We start from the raw sequence: 22,488 nt of genomic DNA, 5'->3' as shown, positions 1-22,488 counted from the left end.
TATAATGTTCCATTATTTCAAAGAATCTTCTAGAAATATTATACATTCACACACACACCTACATATACCTACATATAGGCATATGTGATTTATGTGTCAATGAGATATGTGTCAATATGTGATTTCAATATGTGTATATATATATATAAAGACCAATATTATATTTATTTTATAAAAAATCAATATATCTCTTTCTCCTAAAATTCTATATATAAAATTATATGTAGAATATATACCTATATATAAAATCTTAATTCTAATTACGTTAAATATTAAAAATAGATTTCTTAAATAATTACTACGCAATATGTGCGCGTATTATCAACAAAAATGAGTTTGAAACAAAGTTTTATCGATCGCGCAAAGTATATTTTCGACGAGTCGGCGTCCTCTGGTGACTTCCGATTGAAGATTCATGACAATCCGGCAATTCGTAGCAGATGGTAGCGGAACAATAGCAGAATAGGATAGGATTCGAAAAATGGCAAACCGCACGGTGAAAGATGCTAGGTCTATTCGCGGGACAAATCCGCAATATTTGGTCGAGAAGATCATCAGATCCCGGATATACGATTCTAAATATTGGAAGGAAGAATGTTTCGCCTTGACCGCCGAACTGTTGGTCGACAAGGCAATGGAGTTAAGGTTAGTAAAAGCAAAATATAACCTCTACAAATACAGGATGAATGTAAAATCTTAGTACTAGCGAGAACAAGATGATTTCTAGAATAATTTTTTTTGTATGACGCTTCGTTTTTTATATAGGCTTCGGTTTTGAAAATCTATCAAGTACACTTGACATAGTCAGAGTGACGATGTACTAAGGCCTAGAATAAAAAATTATTTTACAATTTCGACTTATTTTGGCACGAGGAATCACCTTGTTTTTGCTCGTACTACGATTTTGTACCCATGTACATGAGCGAGAAGTATATTTATTCTTTCAGATTCATAGGAGGGGTATACGGCGGCAATGTAAAGCCTACGCCGTTTCTCTGTCTCATATTGAAAATGCTTCAAATACAGCCTGAGAAAGACATCATAGTCGAATTTATAAAGAACGAGGAGTATAAGTACGTTCGGGCTTTGGGTGCATTGTATATGAGACTGACTGGTTCTTCCCAGGACTGTTACAAATATCTTGAACCGTTATTCAACGATAGCAGAAAGCTCAGAATGCAGAACAAGCAAGGCGTATTCGAGCTCATATACATGGACGAATTCATCGACACCCTTCTCAGAGAAGAGAGGTCTTGCGACGTTATTTTGCCGAGAATTCAAAAAAGACACGTTTTAGAAGAAAATAATGAACTAGGTACGTTATTTGAGTATATTACTTTTATTTAGCCAACCTTCTGTTATATGTTTACTTATATGTTACACAGAAGCGAAGATATCGGCATTGGAAGACGACATGGATGACGGCATCGAATCGTCAGAGGAAGAAGAGATCGCGCCAATTAAAGAACTGCCACGCAAGAGACCGGATGATCACGAACGAGACAGAGACCGTCACAGAGATAGGGACAAGAGGCATTCCCGATCCGAGAAGAAATCCGAGAAGGAAAAGCCAAGATCGAGAAGTAGGGAGAGAGATAGGGACAGGAGAGAACGTAAACGCAGCAAATCGCCGAAATCTCACTCGTCGTCGCACAAAGATAAGGACAGGGACAGAGATCGCCATAGAAGAGACGATAGAGAGAGGGAGAGAGGAGAACGAGAGAGAGAAAGGGATCGAGATCGTAGAAGAGAACGCGACAGAGCTAGACATTAAAGTATGGTAATATGGAAAATGGTCTTGACGAATTTATATAAACTTACCGAGGCAAGAAATAAATCAATTGGTTACCTTGCGTCAATTATTTTTATGCTCTCATCAATGTTCGTGTATTTTTTTACGCCGGTGTATATATAACATTTACAAGAATTCGGTATTAAAATTACAACATGCACCCGGAATCGAATCCGTTGTAACATATTTAAATCTATGTACATTTTCACATTATTTGCGTTATATTACAATTGCTTTAGTAAATAAAAAAATATTGATTACCGATGTATAATAATGGACGAAAAATAACTATACTCCTACTTTTGGAAACTTACGACGAGGACGTTTCACTTTGAAATCCTTGATGCATCTCACACATTTTCGAAATTTGGTCGACAAATGGTTCTATCAATTTTACATATCATTTTCCCTATGTATTTTACAAAAATCAAAATACTTGGCGATGTTTAAAATGTGGGCGAGTTCAGAATGAATAATCTCTCTTCCTCTTTTTTTATCCACTTCAACAGCTTGCTCACAGCCTCAATGGCATCTGGTTTCGTTACCAGAGGCTCAAATGTTACATATAATTCGAAACCGGAAGCCACCTACAAGTATTTTTTAAAATTAAAGAATAAGTCTCGCAAAAAAATTACATTAACATATAAAATCTTACTCACCCACGCTAACATCGTTTCCTTATCTAGCTGCTGAAATATAAGTTTTAAGGGTCGACTAGGAGAATGCAGTCTGTGATGCAAACACTGATAAAGCCCCAATAGTCTGAAAAGATATATTACATATTTTTTATTATACCAATGTTGCATCGTTTATTAAAAAGTTCACATTTTACCGTTCTATCTCTTCATCCGTCGTGTAAGGAGGTTTAACCCCGGGACTCCAGAATTGCGCGGTACTTTTGCATTTGTATAAAACGTGTCGCATCTCAGGTAATCCAATGTCGGCGGTCGTTACCGTCGGTTTGTTCATAGACTCGTTTATCGCTTCTAGACAATTTGTCCGTCGCAATTTCTCCACGATTTTCTACCAAATATTTTTCAACAAATTGACATTTATACACAAATAGTTTCTGCTTAATTAATTAAATTTCCCGCAATAACTCTTACTTGTTTGGCCTCTGATAGCACGAAAAATACGTCCCTATCAACGGTGAGCAACAACAAACATGCCTGGCAATCTTCTGCCAGATACGACACATGACCGTGCATGTATCCATTGGAATCGAATTTCGGTAGGCAGATCGGTGTCCAGCTTTCAGCAGTTTTGAGCGACTCGGAACTGTCCACCAGATTTTGTATTATATGCAAATCCATTGGATGTAGGAAAAATTTATTCATCCTAACTAGCGTGACCAATTGATTGTTAGCTAGAAGTATGGCAAATACTAAATTCTGAAAGATAGGTTTCTCTTAATGAAGCGGCACTTGAATTCATTTCGATTTCACAAATGTATGTATGCACATTCCACAAACGTTTCGTACCTTGATCTTAGCGCAAGTTTGAACGATGGTCTGCGTAATGGAACTTCTCATGGAGGGAACCAAGGGCAAACATTTAATGGCTCCTAGAAAGAAGGCGGGCTCTCTGTCCATAAAGTTCAGTAAATGATCTATCAGTCTTTCACTACCGGTTAATAACCTTCGTAGATCAAAGTTTCTTCTCTGATCGTACACTCTATTCAATTGAGACTGCGTCAACACAGAGATTATCTGATTATATACATATCTGTAATTAAGTGTGTATAAATATCAGATATAAAATATTTTATCGAGCAATTTTGTTCCAAAACGTGACACACATACGTCAACTGTAAGGTGAGCTGAGGTACGCTTTCCAAAGTTTTGGATACCGCCACCAAGATCAACGGACCTTTCACGACGAAAACAAAGTTCGTATCGCCAGCGTGTACCGATCTGATCATATCGCTACCGGCTTGGACAAACGACACTAAAGCCTGCATAACTCCCATAAGTGTGACTAGTTTGTCTTCTGAACTGTATCTAGAATATATCGGCTTCCCCGCCTGACTCAGGATAAAAATGTGCTTCTTCTGCGCCAGCCACGCTTTGCAACGCAGCGGGTCTCCGTCTATGTTGCTTTGGCCCAAACGATGCGCGACGTCGTCCTAAAATGCAACATATCATTCGGTTTACGCTCCAAAACGATCGAGCAGTTCCCGTCGTCGTGCACCGCAAATAAAAAAAAAAAAAAAAAAAAGGCAGATTTCGCACAAAATCAAAATCCTAACCATCTCCGCGTCGTCGAGGGAAAGGTTTTTCTCGGATTCTGGCGGACTGGTGGGAACGTCCCGCACAACGTCCTCCTGGATCTCGGAGATAGTGCTGGTCGCGCTCTCCTTCGTCTGCCTGTCACCGTCGATGCTGCTACTCATCTCCTGCTCGTACTCGTCGAAGCTGTCGGTGGTGACGAGCATCGTCTCCGTGGAAGCGCCGGGCTCGATCCCGGGCTCGGCCATGCCGCCGTCGATCGACTCGACGACGATCGGCTCCTTCGCGGCCATCTCTACCACCGAAAATGTCCCTGACAAGTCGCTACTCCGATCCCGACCCTCCGGACCCTCGCTGGCGTTTGACATTTAACATTTAACAGCGGCAGACCCCGCGGACCGACGCAGATCGACTGCCATTGCTCGTTAACTCGTCGTGGAACTGCTAGGTGCGCTGTTGAGGAACTTATCAATGAATACGATGCAATTATACGTATGCATATGTGTAAAATTAAAATATGTGTATGTACAATTATAATGTATAAAATATGCATTTATAAATTTATTTATACATACCTGCGTTAGAGAGAGACAAAATCGGAGAGATCTGAGAGCGATCGGCCTAGATTTTTCTAAATTGACGCTCCCAATTTTTAGCTAACAATAAGTAAGTTAAAATTCCGTCCGATAAAAATGGGACAGAATCTGTATTAGAGGCCCTCCACCATCCCCGCCGATTCGAATCAGCGCGGTCCTCTTTTCTTTGGATATAAGTTTTTTTTATTTTCAAAATCAAAAGGGGTCAGGGTCGGCGACTGACCAATTTGGCAAAGAATGCCCCATGTATAAAATATAACTTGTTTGTTAATACATCAAATATTTCTAAATAATTAAAATTTATATAATAGTTTAACCGCTATATAAATGCAAAGATAGTACACGGTGTCATACTCACCAATTAAGTCGCTACGCCACTCGTTTCGTTCGCGCGCGCGCGGGAGCCGGTCCGTCTCGTGTCTGCCGCGTTACGATGGCGGCACCAGCGGCATTGGCGGCGGCCGGCGAGTGAGTCGCGTCAGTCGCGACGAAACGTACGAGGTGGGGCTGGTGGGGTGGGCAACTACTACGCGAGTCAAATGAACGGCTAGTCGGACACTCATTTGGTTGATCGAAGATAATGAGCTTTCGCGCAGGCGTTGATAACACACAAAACCTCGCCGAGCACCGACGAAAACAACAAACCGCGAGGCCACGCACCGACTTTGCAGGCAACGTCGTTTCAAAGCTTCAATTGAATTAATTCAACGGTAACGTCTGTGGTAGTCCGCGGCCGCTCGCCGGCGGCTCAGAGCGTACGAACGCGATTGGCTGGGACGCGGGGGCTCGACTCGCGAGCAGCCAATCGCGGCTCCTGACTTTACGGCGGCGCGGCGCAAGCGATATACGCGACGCCGGACGCCGACGCATTTATATCGGCGCGAGACGTTGCGTCGGTCGTGTATTCCTTTCTCGTGAATCTCGCGAACCAAAAGAAATCCGGTTGCAAAGAACTGCGAGCTGAGCGTGTGCCGAAACTGCCGAGAATACTCCGTTCCTTCTCGTATCGACGGCGCAACGAGCGGAATGCCGTGCTTGGACGCCGTACGTGTATCGTCTTCCCGAATGTGATTTGGCGGTTCTCCCGCAGTGCGCCGTGACAAGTGAGTGAACTGTACGTGAAGAACGAATGCTTCGAAGCGAGATATATTTCGATCTTAATAGACAATCGTCGTTCCGTGTGTCGCGCGGTGAGACGGCAACTCAAAATTCACGTCTCCTCCGTTTCGATTCCTCTGCTCTGAACGAGTGTGAATCGCGCGAGAAAGTGCCCCAATAAATTATAGCTCTCGTTAACCGCGAGAATTAATAATTAATTGGTCGACTGAAGAGAACGATCGCGCGCGTTTATAACGTCCTCCCGCGATTGTGCGTAGGCCCCGTCGCGATCGCGAACGAGCGAGCGACCTTGCGTACGAATAACATCGCGAGCGCGAACAAATAATTCGAGTGTGCGTCCACGAATATATTCCGTCTTTCGTTAAAGGATTTATTAAAACAGGCATATGGCATTCGACGAATGCGTCGTAAATGGTACAAATTTATTCGTACGTGTGCTCTTCTCTTTTTCCTCACAATCTCTACTTTATGGAAAATCAACGTTAAATTGCATTATTTGGAAAGATTTCTTCCTTATCGCCAGGTTCGCGAGTGTTTGCAACTTGGCGAGACGCACCTCTCGCTACGCGAGTCGGATGGCGTCGCGGCGTGACGTCGCAGTCGTTTCAAATCACGCGCGAGTTAACAGCGGGCGCGACAAGCCGACAAGTGTCTCGCCGGCCGGGCCGGCTCGGCTACTCCGGAGTCCGGGTTCCGTCTTCCGTCTCGCGGAAGTCGTGACATTTTCTTCGACCGGTGTCCGACAACGACGCGGCTCGCAGGATGGGTGTCACTGTGTGAGTAGCAATATGCGCGTGTCTCTAAAAATACGCGTGATTCCTTATCGCGCGATCGGCCGCGCACGAGAAAGAGATGCGTGTGTCGCGTCTCGCCGAGAGACGCGCAGAGGTTATGTCGCACGTGTGCCCGGCGGTGATCGACGACGCCCGTCCCCGATCCTACGGTACGGCGAAAGATTGATTTGCGTGTGCTATCGGTGCAGGCTGCAGCAGTACCCGATGATCGAGAACCGCACCGGGCCGCAGACCATCGAGTTCCTGACGAAGCGGGTCGTCGCCCTCGGCGCCGTGCAGGTGGGACAGTTCCTGGTGGACTGCGAGACGTACATGTCGGTGCCGCAGCTTGGTAAGTACGTTTTTCCTTCTGCGATTTAAGCGTCCGCGAGTTCGAATTGAGTTTCGCAAGTTTCGCGTTCGAGCTGGGCTGCAGCGTTGGCTAGTACGCGGCCGTTGGCACAGATGGCCGTTGCTTGGCCTTGTTATTATTTGCAATTTATTTAAACCTTTGAATACGCGCCGTTATAATGGCTCTCCGACAAATGTTTTTTTACGAAATGATGCAGTGTCGAACTGCAGTGGCTCTCTGCGTGAGACAGTGTCTATATTACATCATGTATATTACTCATTTTTGGTTTACTGCATATTACATTAAATTGCATCAATAAGATTGCAAAAATGAACGTAAGGGTTAACTGTATCGAAAAAGAGATTTTTTTTCGTAAATAAAAGTAATTAACGTACACGCAAGTTCAACGGTGGAAAATATTTTTATTTGAAAAATATTTTTTTTTATTATTTAAGATATATTTTGATATTTTACAATATCGAAGCCTTTGCTAATATTTTTTTTTATTTGAAGTGTTTTTTAGATAGTTATTTTCGCGGTTGATCATTTCAATGATTAGTTTGGATGAAAAAATAATAATTATTACTATGGATTTGTTAATTTCAATAGTCAAATAGACAGTTACCGCTTCAATTACCATATGGTTTAAGAAGCATACGCGTGTATAAATGATGCATTAAATTGCTGTAGTTTAATTCGTTATTAATTTGTAACATAGAGATACGATGCATCATGGTGTGAAGCAGCAGATGAGCAAACTCCGATCACGTATCAATGAAGCTCGTTCCGTAGCTGAGCTATTTGTAGAACTTCGCGTCCAGCTCGTAGCGAAAGAGCGATTAAATCGATACTCTCAGTAACTGCTTTCAAAGTTTTAGAAATTACTCGACACCTCGAAAAATCGATATCACTGCCAGTTTCCAAATTGCTCTCTATTAGGCGTTACAAAATAACGGAAAAATAAGACTCAAAAGAATAAGTAAAATAACGAAATTATTCGAGTTGTAAAATTATCAAACGGTATTATTCTGAAAATATAATGTAATTAAAAAGTTTATTATATCCATTTTCTTGTTGGATCCATAAAATACTGAAAATCTGTGCAATTTAACGATATTTTAAAGAATACTTTATAACAATTTTTTTTTTTCAGAAAAAGTTCCAAATGTGAATAATTTGAAAATTTAATTTTTTTATAAATTTTGTACACTTGTATTTTTCTAACTTGCATTCTGTTTAAAGAATATAAGGTTTATGAGAGGTTTAGGCAACAAATTAATTCAATTAATGGATATATATAGTACTTATCTTTTTTCTCATAATTTGTCTCTTCTTTTGGCGTTTATACATGTGTATATGGGTCTCTATACAAACAAACACGCAAGTGTTGGTTCCACCGGAAGTTATTTTAGCGAGATTGTATATCCAATACGTCATTCGTTATATCTATAGAGAGGTGTAAACGCAAACGCTAACAAAATCACTTAAGTACATACTTATACGTAACATAATTACACGGTATTGCCGGTCGAGGATACGTATTCTTACCCCTTTAAAGCGATAAACCACCGTCGTCGCGTCGGCAAGATCGCGTTTGTGCCACTATTATTTAAATTAAACGAACGTAATGGCCGGTCTCTGAAACCGATTAAAGAGTTTCCTATTACTTGGTGTTCTCGTTACGTCGAAGAGAAAGCGTAGGAGAATCGATATCCTATATATTCGATGGTAGAATTCGAGTTCGTGTTCGGCGAGAAACCGACGAGCTGTCTTGTCTCACCCTCGCGCAGACAAGTAATTCTTTCTTATGTACGATATTACGCGCTCTCCGTCGCGTCGCGTCGTTCAAGTTGATTTTCCCGTTGCGTCGCATTGCAGAGACGCAATGATAGAGTAGTAATAGTCTAAATATTAACTCTATGAAGGTACAAATACACACAGCTAATATATATATACCCCTAGGCGTCATTACAAAAATATTAAATCTAGCAAGCGAAGCTAAACGTGGCTCGTTATAGACAAGATCGGTGTGTGTGTATATATATATATATATTTCTTTTTGTCTACTCCGTTCTCTTTCCTCTTTTTTTCTCTCTCTTTCCTTTTTTCTCTTCATTGAAAATACGCCTTCGTAATTTTATTATCCGCGAGGATATAATATGCATATAAGATTTAATCATCTTAGCGACGGCCAGCGCTAATTCCCATTTGAATTGTTTATTGTCAATAAATTGTATAGTGAATTTATTGTCGTTAAGTAGAATTATATACGCGATCCCGTTCTTTCCGTGCGGAAAGCTTTCTGATCACGTTCAGATATAGTATATATCGCGTGTAATATATGTATATAAATTCAAACTCCTAGATTGAATCTCTATTTACTTGTAATCTGATTGCAACGCGCTAGGTATTTTTAATTCGCTAATGCGGATTAAGATTTCAATCTCGAGTTACAGTCTTCGCCGATCTCTAACGTTTGCCATTTTTCGTTTTGCATATAAAGGACAAAGGGGTAAATCTATAATACCGTGCGGCATGTCTAAAAAAGCCGCTGTCGTCGTTAATCCACAATTACACGCACACTCATCCACGAGTTTTCTCGCACTCGAGCACATATGCATAACCGCGTACGCGACACAGACATCTATTTATCGGGACTATCGTGATCCTAAAACGCGCAGTAATGCGAAATCTGATTCCGGAATTTCACTATTACCGCTACGTATTACGACAAATTTTCAATTCACGAGAGTGCACAGTGCAGATTTTTGTTCGATATAGTTTAACATACCTACGGGGAAAGGAGAAGATTTTCGTTTATTTTTTTTCTTATTACGTGTGGAAGATCTGACGCAACGTGATTGCTGCGAATATTCGATATGCCACTCGGGCAAATAGTAAAGCTCGCTTATTCGGCGCGGTAAGTATACTAAGAACGAGATAATCTTATCATATTTTTTACAATTCACGTAAAATCCGGAAGTTGATCATATATCCTACGTATACTCGTTTCACGAGTATTGCACCGCGTTAAAACTAATTATATAGACGTTATTCAATACTGCATTCAAGCCCTTGAGCATAAAATATACGGTGCTTTGAAAACATATATACCATTGTAATGTTGTCTTTTGACTAGCTTAAACATTCGTAGATGTATATTAATAATTCAACAAATTATTTCCATAAAAATACCGAGGCTTAATATTAAAAAATTGAAGAGTACCTAATTATATATATATATAAATTTCGGTATATATATATATATATATACCGAAATTTTCTTCCGATAAAATATTAATTAGAATGCACTGATATATATTTTTTCAAGACACTCTATGTAACATAATTAGTAATATGTTTTTGTATATGAAGTAGCGTGTACTTGTTTTCTTGTAGACAGTAATGCCGGTACCGAAATATTATTTCTTACGTGATATGTCGTTTTCCGAATTTACGATTTCGACGTTGGCAATATTATTGTTCTCGCGTATCATATACGTGTCTTTTATGTGTATAAAAAATGGAATGTATTTTTACGAATCGATATAGTTTGCGCAAACGCAGATTTTTCTCTCTCTCCCGCCGCATCGATCGATCACTGTCTACAGAAATATACGCGAAAATATTTAAGTACAGGGATTTTTAATGTGCTTCCGCGCGACTTTCATACACTTCGTTACGTATAGGATATGGCAGGGATATGACTCACGGGTACGATAGATAATTACAGACGATCTCTGTTTGCGGCACGCGCACGACGAAAAATTTCCTCTTTATACATATCGTATGTCCAGTCTATCAAATCCGATTCATTATGCTATACATTCAGCATTTTGTTTTTCGTCGACATTATGTAGTTTGGATATAAGGGAATTTTTCCCCGCGACAATTACCACAGATATATACATAGTTACATAAACTGTGATCCACAAAGCGTATAGTCGACTTCTAACAAATATTTCGTCGTAAATCTTTCTCTTTTTTCTCTTTTTCTCTTTCTCTTTTCCTCTCTCTTCCTCTCTCTCGACGTTATTCTACAAACTATATAAAAATATAAAATACATACATTATTATGACTTTCGTCGCTAATCGCGATTTCGCCATTCGAATGGCTACACTTTTGAGATATGCAGGAAATCGTCGAAAGCAGAAGACTTGAAGGAATAACGAACATTAGTTGCGCAGATGAGGGATTCGCGCTCGCATCCGCGGATATTTAGCATAGCTGCTTCCAACTTTACACATAGTACATATGCATGATTTCTTAATAAAGCTAATAGTACCGAATTTCGCTCTACCGGCTTCGCAAAATTAGCAATTTGTGGTATTGTCGAGAATTTATTTGTCGGCTATATCGCATCGTATTGTCGCTAATTGCGTAAGTTCCACGAATACGATAGAGACATATATGTATATATAATATACAATAATCAATGTACACAATACGCATCTTATATGAAACATAATGTAGATATATCTACAAATCGATATTGTCGTAGTTAAGTCATTGGCGCCTGTGCTACGCAACGAGGCCTGAGATATTCTGAGTTTAGCAAAATTTAATAGCATTTTGCAAAAAGTATACGCTATATATTGTCGTACCCTTCTAGTAACGCGGATGCCCCATCAGCAGCTCACTGTTTGGCTGTGAAAACATCGTTTTCAGCGTTGGTAATTTTCTTTTACTCTTTCTCTCGAGGCTCATCGCGATATTATCGAAATAAATGGTGCTCGAACACCATTAGGTAAACCTGCTGAAAATATATAGTAGCAGAAATTATTGCAAACTCATTGCATATCGATTATTTTACAGAAAGACTAGCTTGGCAGTCTACGAGCAGTCTATCGAGTCTATTCTAAGAACTCCGTTAATATCGTTTTACTCGTGGCATACATAATTATAAATATTTTTATTCGCGTAACGTATTGTCGCTTTTTTGCTTGGAAAGTACGGTATACGAGAGTGTGTTGCCTCTTGACGCGAACAAGTCTTGAATATTATCAAAAATTTATTATCATAGAATCTAATTCAACCTGATGAAAAAGAAACTAATATCTCCGAAAACTAATATAAAATAGATAGTACGACAAGCATGTAGTAGCTCACACGTTACGATTTTAGATCTAATCTGATGCTAGTATATATGTGTAGGTATTATTTGGTATCGTTTTTGATCATTTTTTACAATTATTTGCATCTTTAAAAATACCTCAAAGAGATATGATACTAAGTAATTAGACAGTGCGGAATGAGCATAACAATTTATGTCGTGTATAACAAATAAAAAAATTAATCTAACTCTGTAAGATGACTTTTAAAAGAAAAAGCGTTATCACGCTTTTTTTAGAGAGAAATTACGTAAGAGCAACTATTTAAAGCTCGATGATATAACTTCGTTATCAGTCGAGAAACGATTTAATTATTAAAGCCAGACATGAAGGCAATTTGTGACTCGGTTACTCAATTATTTTCTTCGTGTCTTTCTTTTTTCCTCACGCGAGTAATCCTTTTTTTACATCTTAATAAAGATATGTTATTATTAAAACGATATGAATCTCTGACGAGGAAGGGAATTTCTGTATATCGATCTTTACTGCTGATAATTCTTACGATCGACCTAACACAAAAATCTAAGCCAATTTATAGAGTAGAAAATGCTTCCGCTCGTTAAATGCGTCCGGAACGAAAGATTCGAGACGCGACCAATCGGCCGTTCGCGCATATCTGCTTGAGATCGTGAGCCACGCGTATCGATGGACGGTCTATCGATGAGAGAACTCCCGACCGCTCGTTTGTATCGCATTTCTCTTTAGATCATAAATAGCACGTCTTGTAGTAAATGAAGGCGACCGTGTCCTTGCCGAAAGTTCTGCATTCCCTCTCGTAGTGCACCTCGCCCGGTCCGTATCTACCGCCTCGCGGATACGTATCTAATCTCGACAGGCTTCTACAAAGCTTGAGATAATCGTCGTCGAAGGGCGGCTCGTCTTCCTCTCGACGATACCTGTTACGTCGACGATAATTGTCGTCGAGGAGTCTCTCCTCCCGAGTGCCATCCCCACCGCAAGCGGATGGAAGATACGTGACGTCGTCGAGTTTCAAATCCGTTAGATCCTGCAGGCTCTTCGGATACGCGCGCCGTCCTCCTCCCTCCGGGGAGTCGCGTGCTTGATCCTTGAAGTTGATGGTCCTGCTGCGCCGCGGCAGGGTCGAATAATACGACCTCTCGTCCCCGCCGTGATTGATGCCGTTTCTCAGAATCGGCTTGGAGACACACGGACCCCCTCTCGCGAGGTCCAGCTCTCGTCTCCAGGTGTCCGCCGTGTCGTAATCCGTTTCCGCGTACTCGCGTCTTCTCGCGCGACGGGGCTCTATCTCGTTAAAACGACGAACGTAACTCGCGTCGGCTCGCGTTGGGTCCCGGTTATAAGTGCTATTGGAATACGCCACGCGTTTCTTCTGTCCGCCGTTTCTCCGCGGCCTCTCGTAATCACGATTCTCCTGTTGGCGATGACGGTTCTCGCTCGTTTCTCGATCGGTTCGCGGCGGAGGATCGTTTCTGATCACGTCTCCGTTAATTCCGAGCGCGTCACGACGTAACGTTTCGTCGACCGAGCGACGAATCGGTAGCAAACCGCGGGACTGCATAAAGTTCTTCACGTTCCTGCCGATCCTATTGGTCTTCTCGGCGAAGATGCCGCAGTAATCCGACAATTTGCGGTGAACGACGCGCACAGACGGCATCGCGATGCTGGAAGTCGCGATTGACGGATCGCTGCGGTAGAGATCCCGCGGATCGTGCTCGTTCGGATAAGCGCCTCCCGGTAAAGGCTTGTTCGCCTTCTCCAAGTTCGAGAGACCCCCCGTCAGCGAGGCCTTATACTACCGTGCTTGCGCATAATCCGGATTCATCTCGTCCAGCTGCTTGCCCTTCGTCTCGGGCACGCAGCAGACTACGAAGCATAGCCCGCAGACCGCCACGGCGGCGTAAAACCAAAAGGCTCCATGTAGACCGAGACTCTAAAATAAAGTTAGAAATTCTATTAATTACAGGATTACAGAAGTTAATTATTAGTTAATTGTAGAAAGTACTATTGTATTGGATAAGTAAAATTCCATATCTGGACAAATTAATTACTCTAACAAAATTATATCGTTGTTTAAACAAAATGTAATGTTTTTTTTTATGGATTTTCTCGTTTCAAATCTTATAATCCTGAACCTAGTTTCTAAACTTAGTCTTCATAATCCAAGCAACTTGTCAGTGTCTTAAGTAAGAAAATGAAAGTCTGCTCACCTGCTGGAAGTCCATAAAGAGCTTGATCCCGAAAAACGCGCAAAAGTAACTGAAGCTCGTGCTAATGCTGGACCCGAGGCCGCGGTACTCCAGCGGAAATAGTTCGCCAATCAATAGCCAAGAAATTGGCGATATGCCCAGGGCAAGGGCGGTCGTGAACACGAGGACGCAGAGTAGCGGTATCCAGTCGTGCTGGCCCACCACCGCCGAGTCCACGTAGCCCAGATTTTGCGTTTGCGACACGTAATACGCGTAGCTGCCGAACCCGGCGAGCGCCAGTGACATGAAAACTGTACTGGCTATCAAAAGCGGCAGTCTGCCGACTATGTCGATCAAAAATCCTGCGGGCGAGACAATTTCGTTTATAAATACGACAAACGCGAGCAATATCTTTAATAAGAGAAAGAATAGGTTGTTTTATTTACGATCATAATAATCCCATTAATTACGGAATTTAATATTGCCGAGTATTATCGATATTATTTAACATTGCTTGTGGTACCTGACAATAAAGCGGCCAATAGCTGTACAAATCCGATCGCTATGGTTGCTCCGTGAGGATTCATTCCGCCCAGGGTCTGTCGAAAAATGATTACCGCGTAGTAATTAAATGCATTCGCGCCAGAGAATCGCTGGAAAAACATCAGGCCGCACGTGATAGCAATGGGTTTGTATAGCCTCGGTGTAAACATACTGTTCCTGAAAGTTAGCTCGTACTGCTTAGCCCTCGAAGCCAGAATATTCGTTTTGATGACCTGAAAGCATATATCATTAACCCGCGCGGATTTATAATTATTTACTTATAATAATCATCGATTATCTCTCGTCGATTTGCGTCGAGCATTCGAGAAAGATATGAGAAGGAAGCTATTTTATTCTGAAAGTTATCTGTTTTTCAAAAATCTGAAAATTACCTGCAGCTCGTGTCTTATATCAACATGTTCTCCGCGCAGCCACTGCAAACTGTTGGCGGCCTCGTCATCTTTGCCATTTAGCACGAGGTACGACGGTGTTTCGGGTATAAAGAGAGTCCCCAAAAAGAGCATTGACGGCGCGACGGCCACTAGTAGCGCGCTTTGCCGCCAATTCAGATACGTGCCGGCTATGTACGACAGCAAGACACCAACGTGACCGAGCACCTTCAACATCGCCGACAAACACCCGCGGATGCCAGGGATCGAGATTTCCGATATGTACACCTGCCGAAAGAAATTTGCTCGTACGTCGACCCGCGACCGGAGTAGTTTAAAAATCAATTATAAATCGAGTCTTTTTTTTTACCTGCGCCACCATGGTGATGACCGAACAGCAAAGCCCGCCGATGAAACTTGTGACGTATACCAATTCCACGCACGGTGAGACGCACGTTACGACCCAGGCTGCCGCCAGGGGCAAGGATGTCATGCGTAAAGCTAAACGACGACCTCTCCGCATTATCCAGTCGCCGATCATGGCACCGAACCAGGCGCCCAGCATGGACAGCGACGCGACCCACGAGGCTTCCTGTTGCGTAACCGAAAAAGCCAACCTGCAACCGACAAACCGTAAGCGCGATTAGAATCGGCATATTGTCTGGACGCCGCGTCGGGTGTAATTCAGGCGCGTCCAGGAGACACTCTCGATATATTGCGTATATATTGTTCCCAAAGTATCCGGGCCGGACGTCAGGTGCAAACGTAATCGCTCTTGGCAGCCGCGTCTCGGCTGTCGAGTATTATTTGTGAACAGCTTCTCAGTAGAGTTCGCGTGTTGTCGTCGTGCAGTAGACGCATCCCGAAATTAGCAACCAGGAACGTAACGTTCGAATAAAGCCACAGCGTGGATATAATTGTCCACGTTTGTCGACGTTTCGAATTGAAATTCGATATTATTTAACGCGACAGATTTTCATCCGTACAACATGAGAATGTTTTTCTTATCTTATATTTATATAATTTATAGTTATCGAGTGTAGCAGATCTCCTTACCACGTGTCATTGTTGGGTGATTGATAAAGACGGGGCGGTTGATTATCCAATATAGAGTCCAACGCGGGCGAGGTGTAACCCTTGGCCAAACCGGAGGAAAGAGTTCCCATAGACAGTGCCAGGGTCGCCAGTACCTATCCAGATAAACAGGCTTTGATGAACTCGCGCGTGAAAATGGTCTTTTTATGCTGACGCGAAAGAATTTATGCAGGAACGCGGTGTAACGCGCCGCCACCGGTGCGAACGTCAACTTCATTTATTTTACGACGAGTGACTGAAATTTACGCCCGTGCATTCATTTTACCGCGTTCTTTGTGGACGCATATACCGCTCTATAAAGATCATAGAGTCCGGTAGCGTCGAAAGGAGTCGTAAGTCCCACGATGTGATCTACGTTCACCTCGTGGGATATTTCCGTTCGCATTGCGCGCACGTTTTCAATTTAAAAGGATTTATCTCGACTCGCTACATCCGCATTATCGAAAATCTATCGATATAGAAACACGAGTCGGCGTACTCTGTTTTTATTTTTTGTCGAGTTTTCATCTTATAACGTTTCGTCGAAAAGCATTCTGAATAGCGGTGAAACTGCAATGTAACGCTGGGGTATAAATCCGTCCATCGCGTACCATGATGCACCAGTAATGCGCACTATACATCTAGAGTGAATGCATCGCGAATTTGTGCTGCCACGGGGTGCAACCGACGAACAAATTGCTAGCCACAAATTGAAAGCTGGGCTTGGCTTCTCGCGAGGAATACTAAACATTTCGCGTGGCCCTACATTTATGTGCATGAATATGTATACATCTGCAACATACACATATTCAATTTCAAAGTACCGCGACGCTACACACGCATCCTTCGCGCGACGACCGGACGCATATAAGTTCCCTCTCGTGGATATTGTCTATATGCAACCGCGGGCGCGTATCGCTTTTCTAAACAAACGTATAATTTTGTGAGGGATAATCTCGTGACGAAACTTTCGGAACGTGTGGAAGTACAAGATTAGTACTCTGTAGCGATTTTACAGCAGGAAGATATATATATATATATATATATATATATATATACATATATATATATATATATATATATATATATATATATATATATATATATGTATAAATTCGCGACTCTTTTCACTAACTCATTGAACTTAAACGTCAAACTAACTCTTCTGGACGTCTTATCTTTGTCACCGCATGCACGCTCAGCATTCGCGAGCTTACGGTGAGAAATGAGTGACGTAAGAATATCTGCGCCAAGCCCTCTGTCTATTTGTTTTTGCACAGTAGATATCTTTACACGATACGTGTGCATTTCTTTTATGGTGCATAAATCTCCGAATCTAAGATAAATGTACCAATGCCTGGACACTTAAAACCTATGTCTGGGACACCTTTATCATTTTAGTTTCTAGATAAGTATATCGCGAAAAGATAAAAATATAACACAAGAAAAATATTTTTTTCTTTGATTCTTTAATTTTAATTCGCGTTTTAACTTATTTAAGGACTAAAATGATAAAAATGTCCAGACATAGGTACGTGTCCAGGCATTGGTACATTTACCTTAAATGCGATATAACTATTTTATTGGTATCCCGATTCCCATTGTTTTTTCAGTTTTATGAGATAAGTAGACCAAAGGAAATGAGAAAACTACTACGAAACAATAGCAGTACTCAAATATAAAGCTAAAATATTACGTAATTTCTATTCTATTTATATTATGTGATTGCATATATTACAGTAAATCAAAAAATTTCGTTCCTGTATTCTGGATCTCTATTACAATACTAAAAAATTCTGCTTCGAAAGCACTTCCATCGCGTTACGCAACTCTAGTTTCTTGATTCGCGTTATTATCCAGTCTATTCGTTTAGACCACTTATCATTTATCTTGTTTCACAAAACACAACGCGCTCGCGTTAATCCACAAAGCCACATTGCTCACGATAATCGATTATAAAAATTCGCTGATATTTCGTATTAAACTTGGACGTTTTCTCGACGTGGATGTGTAATTTACAGCGTAATGCGAGCAACGAAAGTGCTGGTAGTTCGATTTTAATGCGCGATGACCCGTCGTAACTCATATTCGCGGCGAGCGGGACGACGAGCGCGTATTCGATAAGGAATTTCAAGCGGCGCCGCCGATCCCACATAAATTTGCATGCACTTTCAATTATCTCTCTCGCCATTAGGAGCAGCGAGCGTAAACGGTCGTATTATGCGATTGGACGTGTCGCCATGTATAACCTTTCTATCGTCTCGCCAGAGAGACGCACGATACTGTCGTCTCCCCTGGACGATAATAAGGCGTGTATCGCCCCGAGCGCCGCTTTGCAATTAGATCTTCTTTTCTTTCCTTCGTCTATACGTCCGTTGACCGTGTGAAAATTATAATGTAATCTAAAACATAATTCTGCGCGCCTTACCGACTAATTGGTACACGGTGATAAAGTCTGGACTTCGGAGGGGAAGGACAAATTTACGACTATATATTCCCGCTTTCCATTCGACGCTATCGAAATTTGTAATTACGAGAATACGTCGAGGTACAAGTTCAGTCGACATGTCGCGAAAATTTGTACTATGTGCCTTGCTGTTAAAAGCAAATTGCGCGTAGCTTTTGGATTTGTTAGCTATTATCAATCTGTTATTAATCTCCGTAATAATTTTTATCTTCAACTATACATCGTCGACTTTTTTGATGGCTCGAGCAGACCGCGGAGAAAACACGTCGGATACCGTCAATTTTAATTATTCGTTATAATATCGGTATGCGCGCGAGCAGCAACAGCGGTAATGGACATGAGTTTACGAGCGCGCTCGGCCTGAGTCGCTTTCTTCGACTAATTATCGGGGCCGCGCGATGAATAGCGCATTCAAGAAAATGTTAGGCACGGTAACGAGCGCCGATATGTTTCCCGTTTCTTAGAGCGGTGATGGAGAATTTGGAATATTAATTACGGTTTACGAGATACGTTAAGGGGTATGTACGAGCCGTGTTTATCTGCGCGCGAGCCGCCGCGCGATATCGCCCCGCAATGCTGATACAGGCGAACGGTTTCTATTAACGACACACACGAGGGATTTTAACGAGCTAAAAAGAAACACGCATACTCCCTCGCGCGCTCACGTGACGAGAGCGTATTTTCCTTCCGAACGTAAGAAATTCGCGCCCCGAAACGCTTCGGGCGATATTATTTGTGGACGTTCTTCCTCGCGTACCCTTCTTTTGCGCGTCTCTATCTCTTTCTGCCTATCCTCTCTCACTCCCGGGCACGACGTTAAAAGCTCGTTTGCATCGAGCCGTGCGAAATACTCGGAGCAGTTCCGCAAGCGCGGGGGATGTGCGTCAGAGCGTCGGGTCGAAGTTAGCCGGGGGAGCCATTAGCTTAAAACTATTAGTCGACTGTGGGGTAAAGACGAGAGAGAAAGGGAGAGGGAGAACGAGCTTTAAAAGTCGACTCCCGCTTACACGATTATGAGGATGGTTGGTCTGGGTACGTGATGCTGTGTTAAGTGCGCACCCAGTGTATGTGAGTGTACGACGGCGGTCTTCTCTTGCTCTCCCCGAAAGGCCTTCGTGCGCGATATCCATTTTAAACCGGACCACTCAATTACGCTCGGTGCTATCTTCGGTGCATGTTTGCATATCAATATGGCTCCTCGCCAAGCAGAAAAAAAAAATTCGTCGCACTCCGCCCGTCCGATTATTTAAGAACCGCGTCCTGCGAACACACCGATGCCGGAGGGGCACAAATTGCCAGCGTGCGCTGAGTAAAAATATCCATAATTGCGTTAGAAATTCGGTAGCTACGGAGCCACGAGAAGAATACATCGAAATCGCGCCTTCGGTGGACCGTTTTTTTGTTGCCATTCTTATGCCTTTGACAAATCTCTGAGATACGTCGTTGCATACGATAGTCATCTAAATTTCACACTTAATTGATATAAAGACGATTATTTATTATTAGCGTAAACTTAACGAATTAATAACTTTATTGATGATATATGATATACTTGTGACATGTGATGCGGCCTCGTCGCCGTCGACGTCATATGTACCACGGAAGCCCTGGGCATTTTGAAATTGTCCTCGCCCTCGTCCGGTATCGTTGTTACCTGCAACAAAATGCAAATGACGATCAATATCACCGATAACTAAACCAGCATCGAATTGGTTTTTCCTTTACTTTGTCGCGCGCGGTTATTTTCTTCGTTTCCGATCGTACCAGTTTTATACCCGTATACGTCTAGTTTTATTTTAACTTCTTTTTGAAATCGTTAGAATCGAAAGATTCTTAAAGTAATTCTCCCTGTCTTCATTTTTGGGAAGTGTACGACTCTGATATTTTCATCACAAAACTTTCTTTCCGCTGATAACACACTTTCCCGCCCTCTCTCTTCCAGTCTGCTGACCACGGAATCGTTAGCTGCCCTTTTGGGGACGAGAGTGGGCCGTCAATCATTTGTATTATCTTACCGACTCGAACGCAAGTCACCCAGGCAATAGCCGAACAGCTTAAGAGACGCTGCTACTGTGAGAGCTGTCATCTTGGTTATCGCGTCAAGCTCGTTGGACCGAATAACGAAAAGATGTTAGATTTATGGGTTAGAGCGCATTAAATACACGGAAGTGCGAGCGATGTTGGTATACTGTCGCGACATTATACGCGCGTTATATTTCATTCGCCGAGGTTATTACCTAGCATTTTACGCGTTGATCGTTCGACGATGATGATCAACGCGTGACCCGCATATTGAGATATATCGATCAACTTGGTGAAAGAGACGTGGGAGTGAACGCGCGATAACCCGGGTTTACGCGTATCAGACGGCCGCTTTATTACTCGTTCCGATTTAACGATCGACGGCCGTTATTGTTCGAAGACCTTCGTCAATATGGGCGTCGACCTTAATACCGGCGAATTTCCTTTAGAGAACTCCCGAAGCGCTCGCTTCTCCTGAAAAGCTCATCTTAACATTGTCCCGTTTTTATTAAACCGCGGAGCTAAGATGCTATGCGTTAAGTTTTTCTTTTGCAGTCTTTACAAATTACGGTGATTAATCCACGCGTGAACGCTGATAAATTAAATCACTTGCTAAATTTAATTATAATTCCATAGTACAGTTCAATTACAGTCTGATTATAGGCTGCATATGAATATATTACACTTGTGGACGACGGCTGGGCTGCCGTAATACGCTTAAGTAACCTTGAAACGGAAAATGTAGAGAGCCAGGCGTCAAGTAGTCGTTAGATCAGACCGCCGTAAAATGACTCTATCTAAATCATCGTCGAGCACTCTCTCCATTATAGATATTAAGATCGGATCTCTTAGCCCGCCGGCGTACCCTTTTCGTTGTTTATTTATGCGCACCTGATGGTGGCCGGGATCCAATTCCTCCGATAGTTTAGACTTTGAGGCTGTCGTTGCGACTTGCGGCGCCGACGACCAGCGACACTCGAGGACTTTCCGATATCGCGCAATCTCGTGAGTTATATCGAGGGTCGTTCCGCTCACGCCTTTCGTGAACGGATTTACGACGAACTGGTTCTGTCTGACAAAATTTTGCACGCCGATTCAGCGAACGCTCGCACGAAGCTGTTCCGTAAGAGCTAAGAAGACGCGTCTATGCATCTATAAAAGAACCAACGCTCGCATGACGAAACGAAGAGAATATTCTAATGCGTGCTGATTGAGGCGCTCAAGCTTTGAGTCTCAGATCTTTTAAGACTTTCTCTCAATTAAGAAAAAAAATGACACTTTATATAAACTAGGATTTTTCTCTGATACCGTTGATGTCTTCGTAGACTGCGAATATGTTTCAAATATCCTCTGACGAGCATATAATCGTCTTAGTTGGCATCAAGCGACGATGCGAGCTAATAACCGAGTACATCAGCGAAAATCAATAAGGAACCATAAGGCGATGGCGAACGACGCGAATGTTTCCCACTTAATGCGAGTCTCCTGGTCATTCATGCGATGTTACCGATCCCCCGAGGTTCGCGGTTTTTTTTTACCCTCGCCGTCGAATCTCCGATTAATCTATATTTCACTTTTTGTCCTCCCTTCCTTTTCCGTCGCTTTTCTCCTGCCGCGCTATCTCCCTCCCGCTCAGACTGGCATCGCCGGCGTGACGAATGAGTTATAGCCGATTTTCAATAATCGACAAGATGGCAGATAAGTCTCATATAATTTACCAAATGCGATTTCTCACGTTTCCTTCCTCTCCACCTAGATTCCATTCGCGGATTTATTTCCCCGAGTGTGCGGCGCTGTGGGCATCCCCGGCAAATCGTGTCGCAAAATCAATATCTCGAGATACGCTAGGGAAT

General features: G+C 42.4%; 4 protein-coding genes across 15 annotated transcripts in view; 2 read left to right on the top strand and 2 right to left on the bottom strand.

The window, feature by feature from the left end:
* The first annotated feature begins 439 nt into the window (after positions 1–439).
* Prp38 (pre-mRNA processing factor 38) lies at positions 440–1,874 on the top strand. Its single transcript, XM_077422468.1, has 3 exons — positions 440–645; positions 948–1,315; positions 1,386–1,874. Exons 1-3 carry the CDS (start codon positions 482–484, stop codon positions 1,772–1,774), a joined length of 921 nt encoding a protein of 306 aa, XP_077278594.1. The 5' UTR covers positions 440–481; the 3' UTR covers positions 1,775–1,874.
* On the bottom strand, positions 1,846–4,473 carry Mon1 (vacuolar fusion protein MON1 homolog). The gene is made up of 7 exons (XM_077422453.1): positions 4,041–4,473; positions 3,595–3,917; positions 3,274–3,517; positions 2,899–3,183; positions 2,625–2,815; positions 2,452–2,554; positions 1,846–2,379 (listed from the first exon to the last, which is right to left on the bottom strand). Exons 1-7 carry the CDS (start codon positions 4,386–4,388, stop codon positions 2,239–2,241), a joined length of 1,635 nt encoding a protein of 544 aa, XP_077278579.1. The 5' UTR covers positions 4,389–4,473; the 3' UTR covers positions 1,846–2,238.
* A 1,019-nt stretch (positions 4,474–5,492) lies between these two features.
* Positions 5,493–22,488, top strand: part of LOC143906375 (mediator of RNA polymerase II transcription subunit 20-like) — a 78,343-nt gene continuing 61,347 nt past the window's right edge. Inside the window, exons 1-2 of one of the 4 annotated variants that reach the window (XM_077422467.1) lie at positions 5,493–5,719; positions 6,718–6,860. In XM_077422467.1, coding sequence (XP_077278593.1) covers positions 6,734–6,860 — 127 coding nt within the window. In that variant the 5' untranslated portion in view covers positions 5,493–5,719; positions 6,718–6,733. Of the gene's footprint in view, positions 5,720–5,747; positions 6,861–22,488 lie in introns of those variants that run through there. The other 3 variants (XM_077422463.1, XM_077422466.1, XM_077422465.1) reach the window with 3 other exon arrangements.
* LOC143906373 (facilitated trehalose transporter Tret1-2 homolog) overlaps positions 9,401–22,488 on the bottom strand; it is a 63,589-nt gene continuing 50,501 nt past the window's right edge. For all 9 annotated transcript variants that reach the window (XM_077422455.1, XM_077422456.1, XM_077422457.1 and 6 more), the window contains 7 exons: positions 20,166–20,267; positions 16,129–16,262; positions 15,443–15,689; positions 15,076–15,360; positions 14,664–14,916; positions 14,162–14,502; positions 9,401–13,884 (listed from right to left, as the gene is read on the bottom strand). In XM_077422455.1, the coding sequence (XP_077278581.1) occupies positions 13,747–13,884; positions 14,162–14,502; positions 14,664–14,916; positions 15,076–15,360; positions 15,443–15,689; positions 16,129–16,262; positions 20,166–20,267 (1,500 nt within the window). In that variant the 3' untranslated portion in view covers positions 9,401–13,746. The remainder of the gene's footprint in view (positions 13,885–14,161; positions 14,503–14,663; positions 14,917–15,075; positions 15,361–15,442; positions 15,690–16,128; positions 16,263–20,165; positions 20,268–22,488) is intronic.

Source organism: Temnothorax americanus, unplaced genomic scaffold, assembly GCF_048541705.1.
Source record: "Temnothorax americanus isolate GAGA-0224 unplaced genomic scaffold, ASM4854170v1 Scaffold7, whole genome shotgun sequence".
In the NCBI taxonomy this organism is placed as follows: Eukaryota; Metazoa; Arthropoda; class Insecta; order Hymenoptera; family Formicidae; genus Temnothorax; species Temnothorax americanus.
This window is presented reverse-complemented; position numbering and strand designations above follow the sequence as displayed.

Bases quoted from the DNA above. Each gene is read 5' to 3' on its own strand.
- Prp38 (XM_077422468.1), top strand. From the start codon at position 482: ATGGCAAACCGCACGGTGAAAGATGCTAGGTCTATTCGCGGGACAAAT. The intron at 646-947 runs GTTAGTAAAAGC...TTATTCTTTCAG, and splicing joins GACAAGGCAATGGAGTTAAG to ATTCATAGGAGGGGTATACG. The intron at 1,316-1,385 runs GTACGTTATTTG...TATGTTACACAG, and splicing joins AGAAGAAAATAATGAACTAG to AAGCGAAGATATCGGCATTG.
- Mon1 (XM_077422453.1), bottom strand. From the start codon at position 4,388: ATGTCAAACGCCAGCGAGGGTCCGGAGGGTCGGGATCGGAGTAGCGAC. The intron at 3,518-3,594 runs GTATGTGTGTCA...ACTTAATTACAG, and splicing joins CAGCTCACCTTACAGTTGAC to ATATGTATATAATCAGATAA. The intron at 2,816-2,898 runs GTAAGAGTTATT...AATATTTGGTAG, and splicing joins TGCTATCAGAGGCCAAACAA to AAAATCGTGGAGAAATTGCG.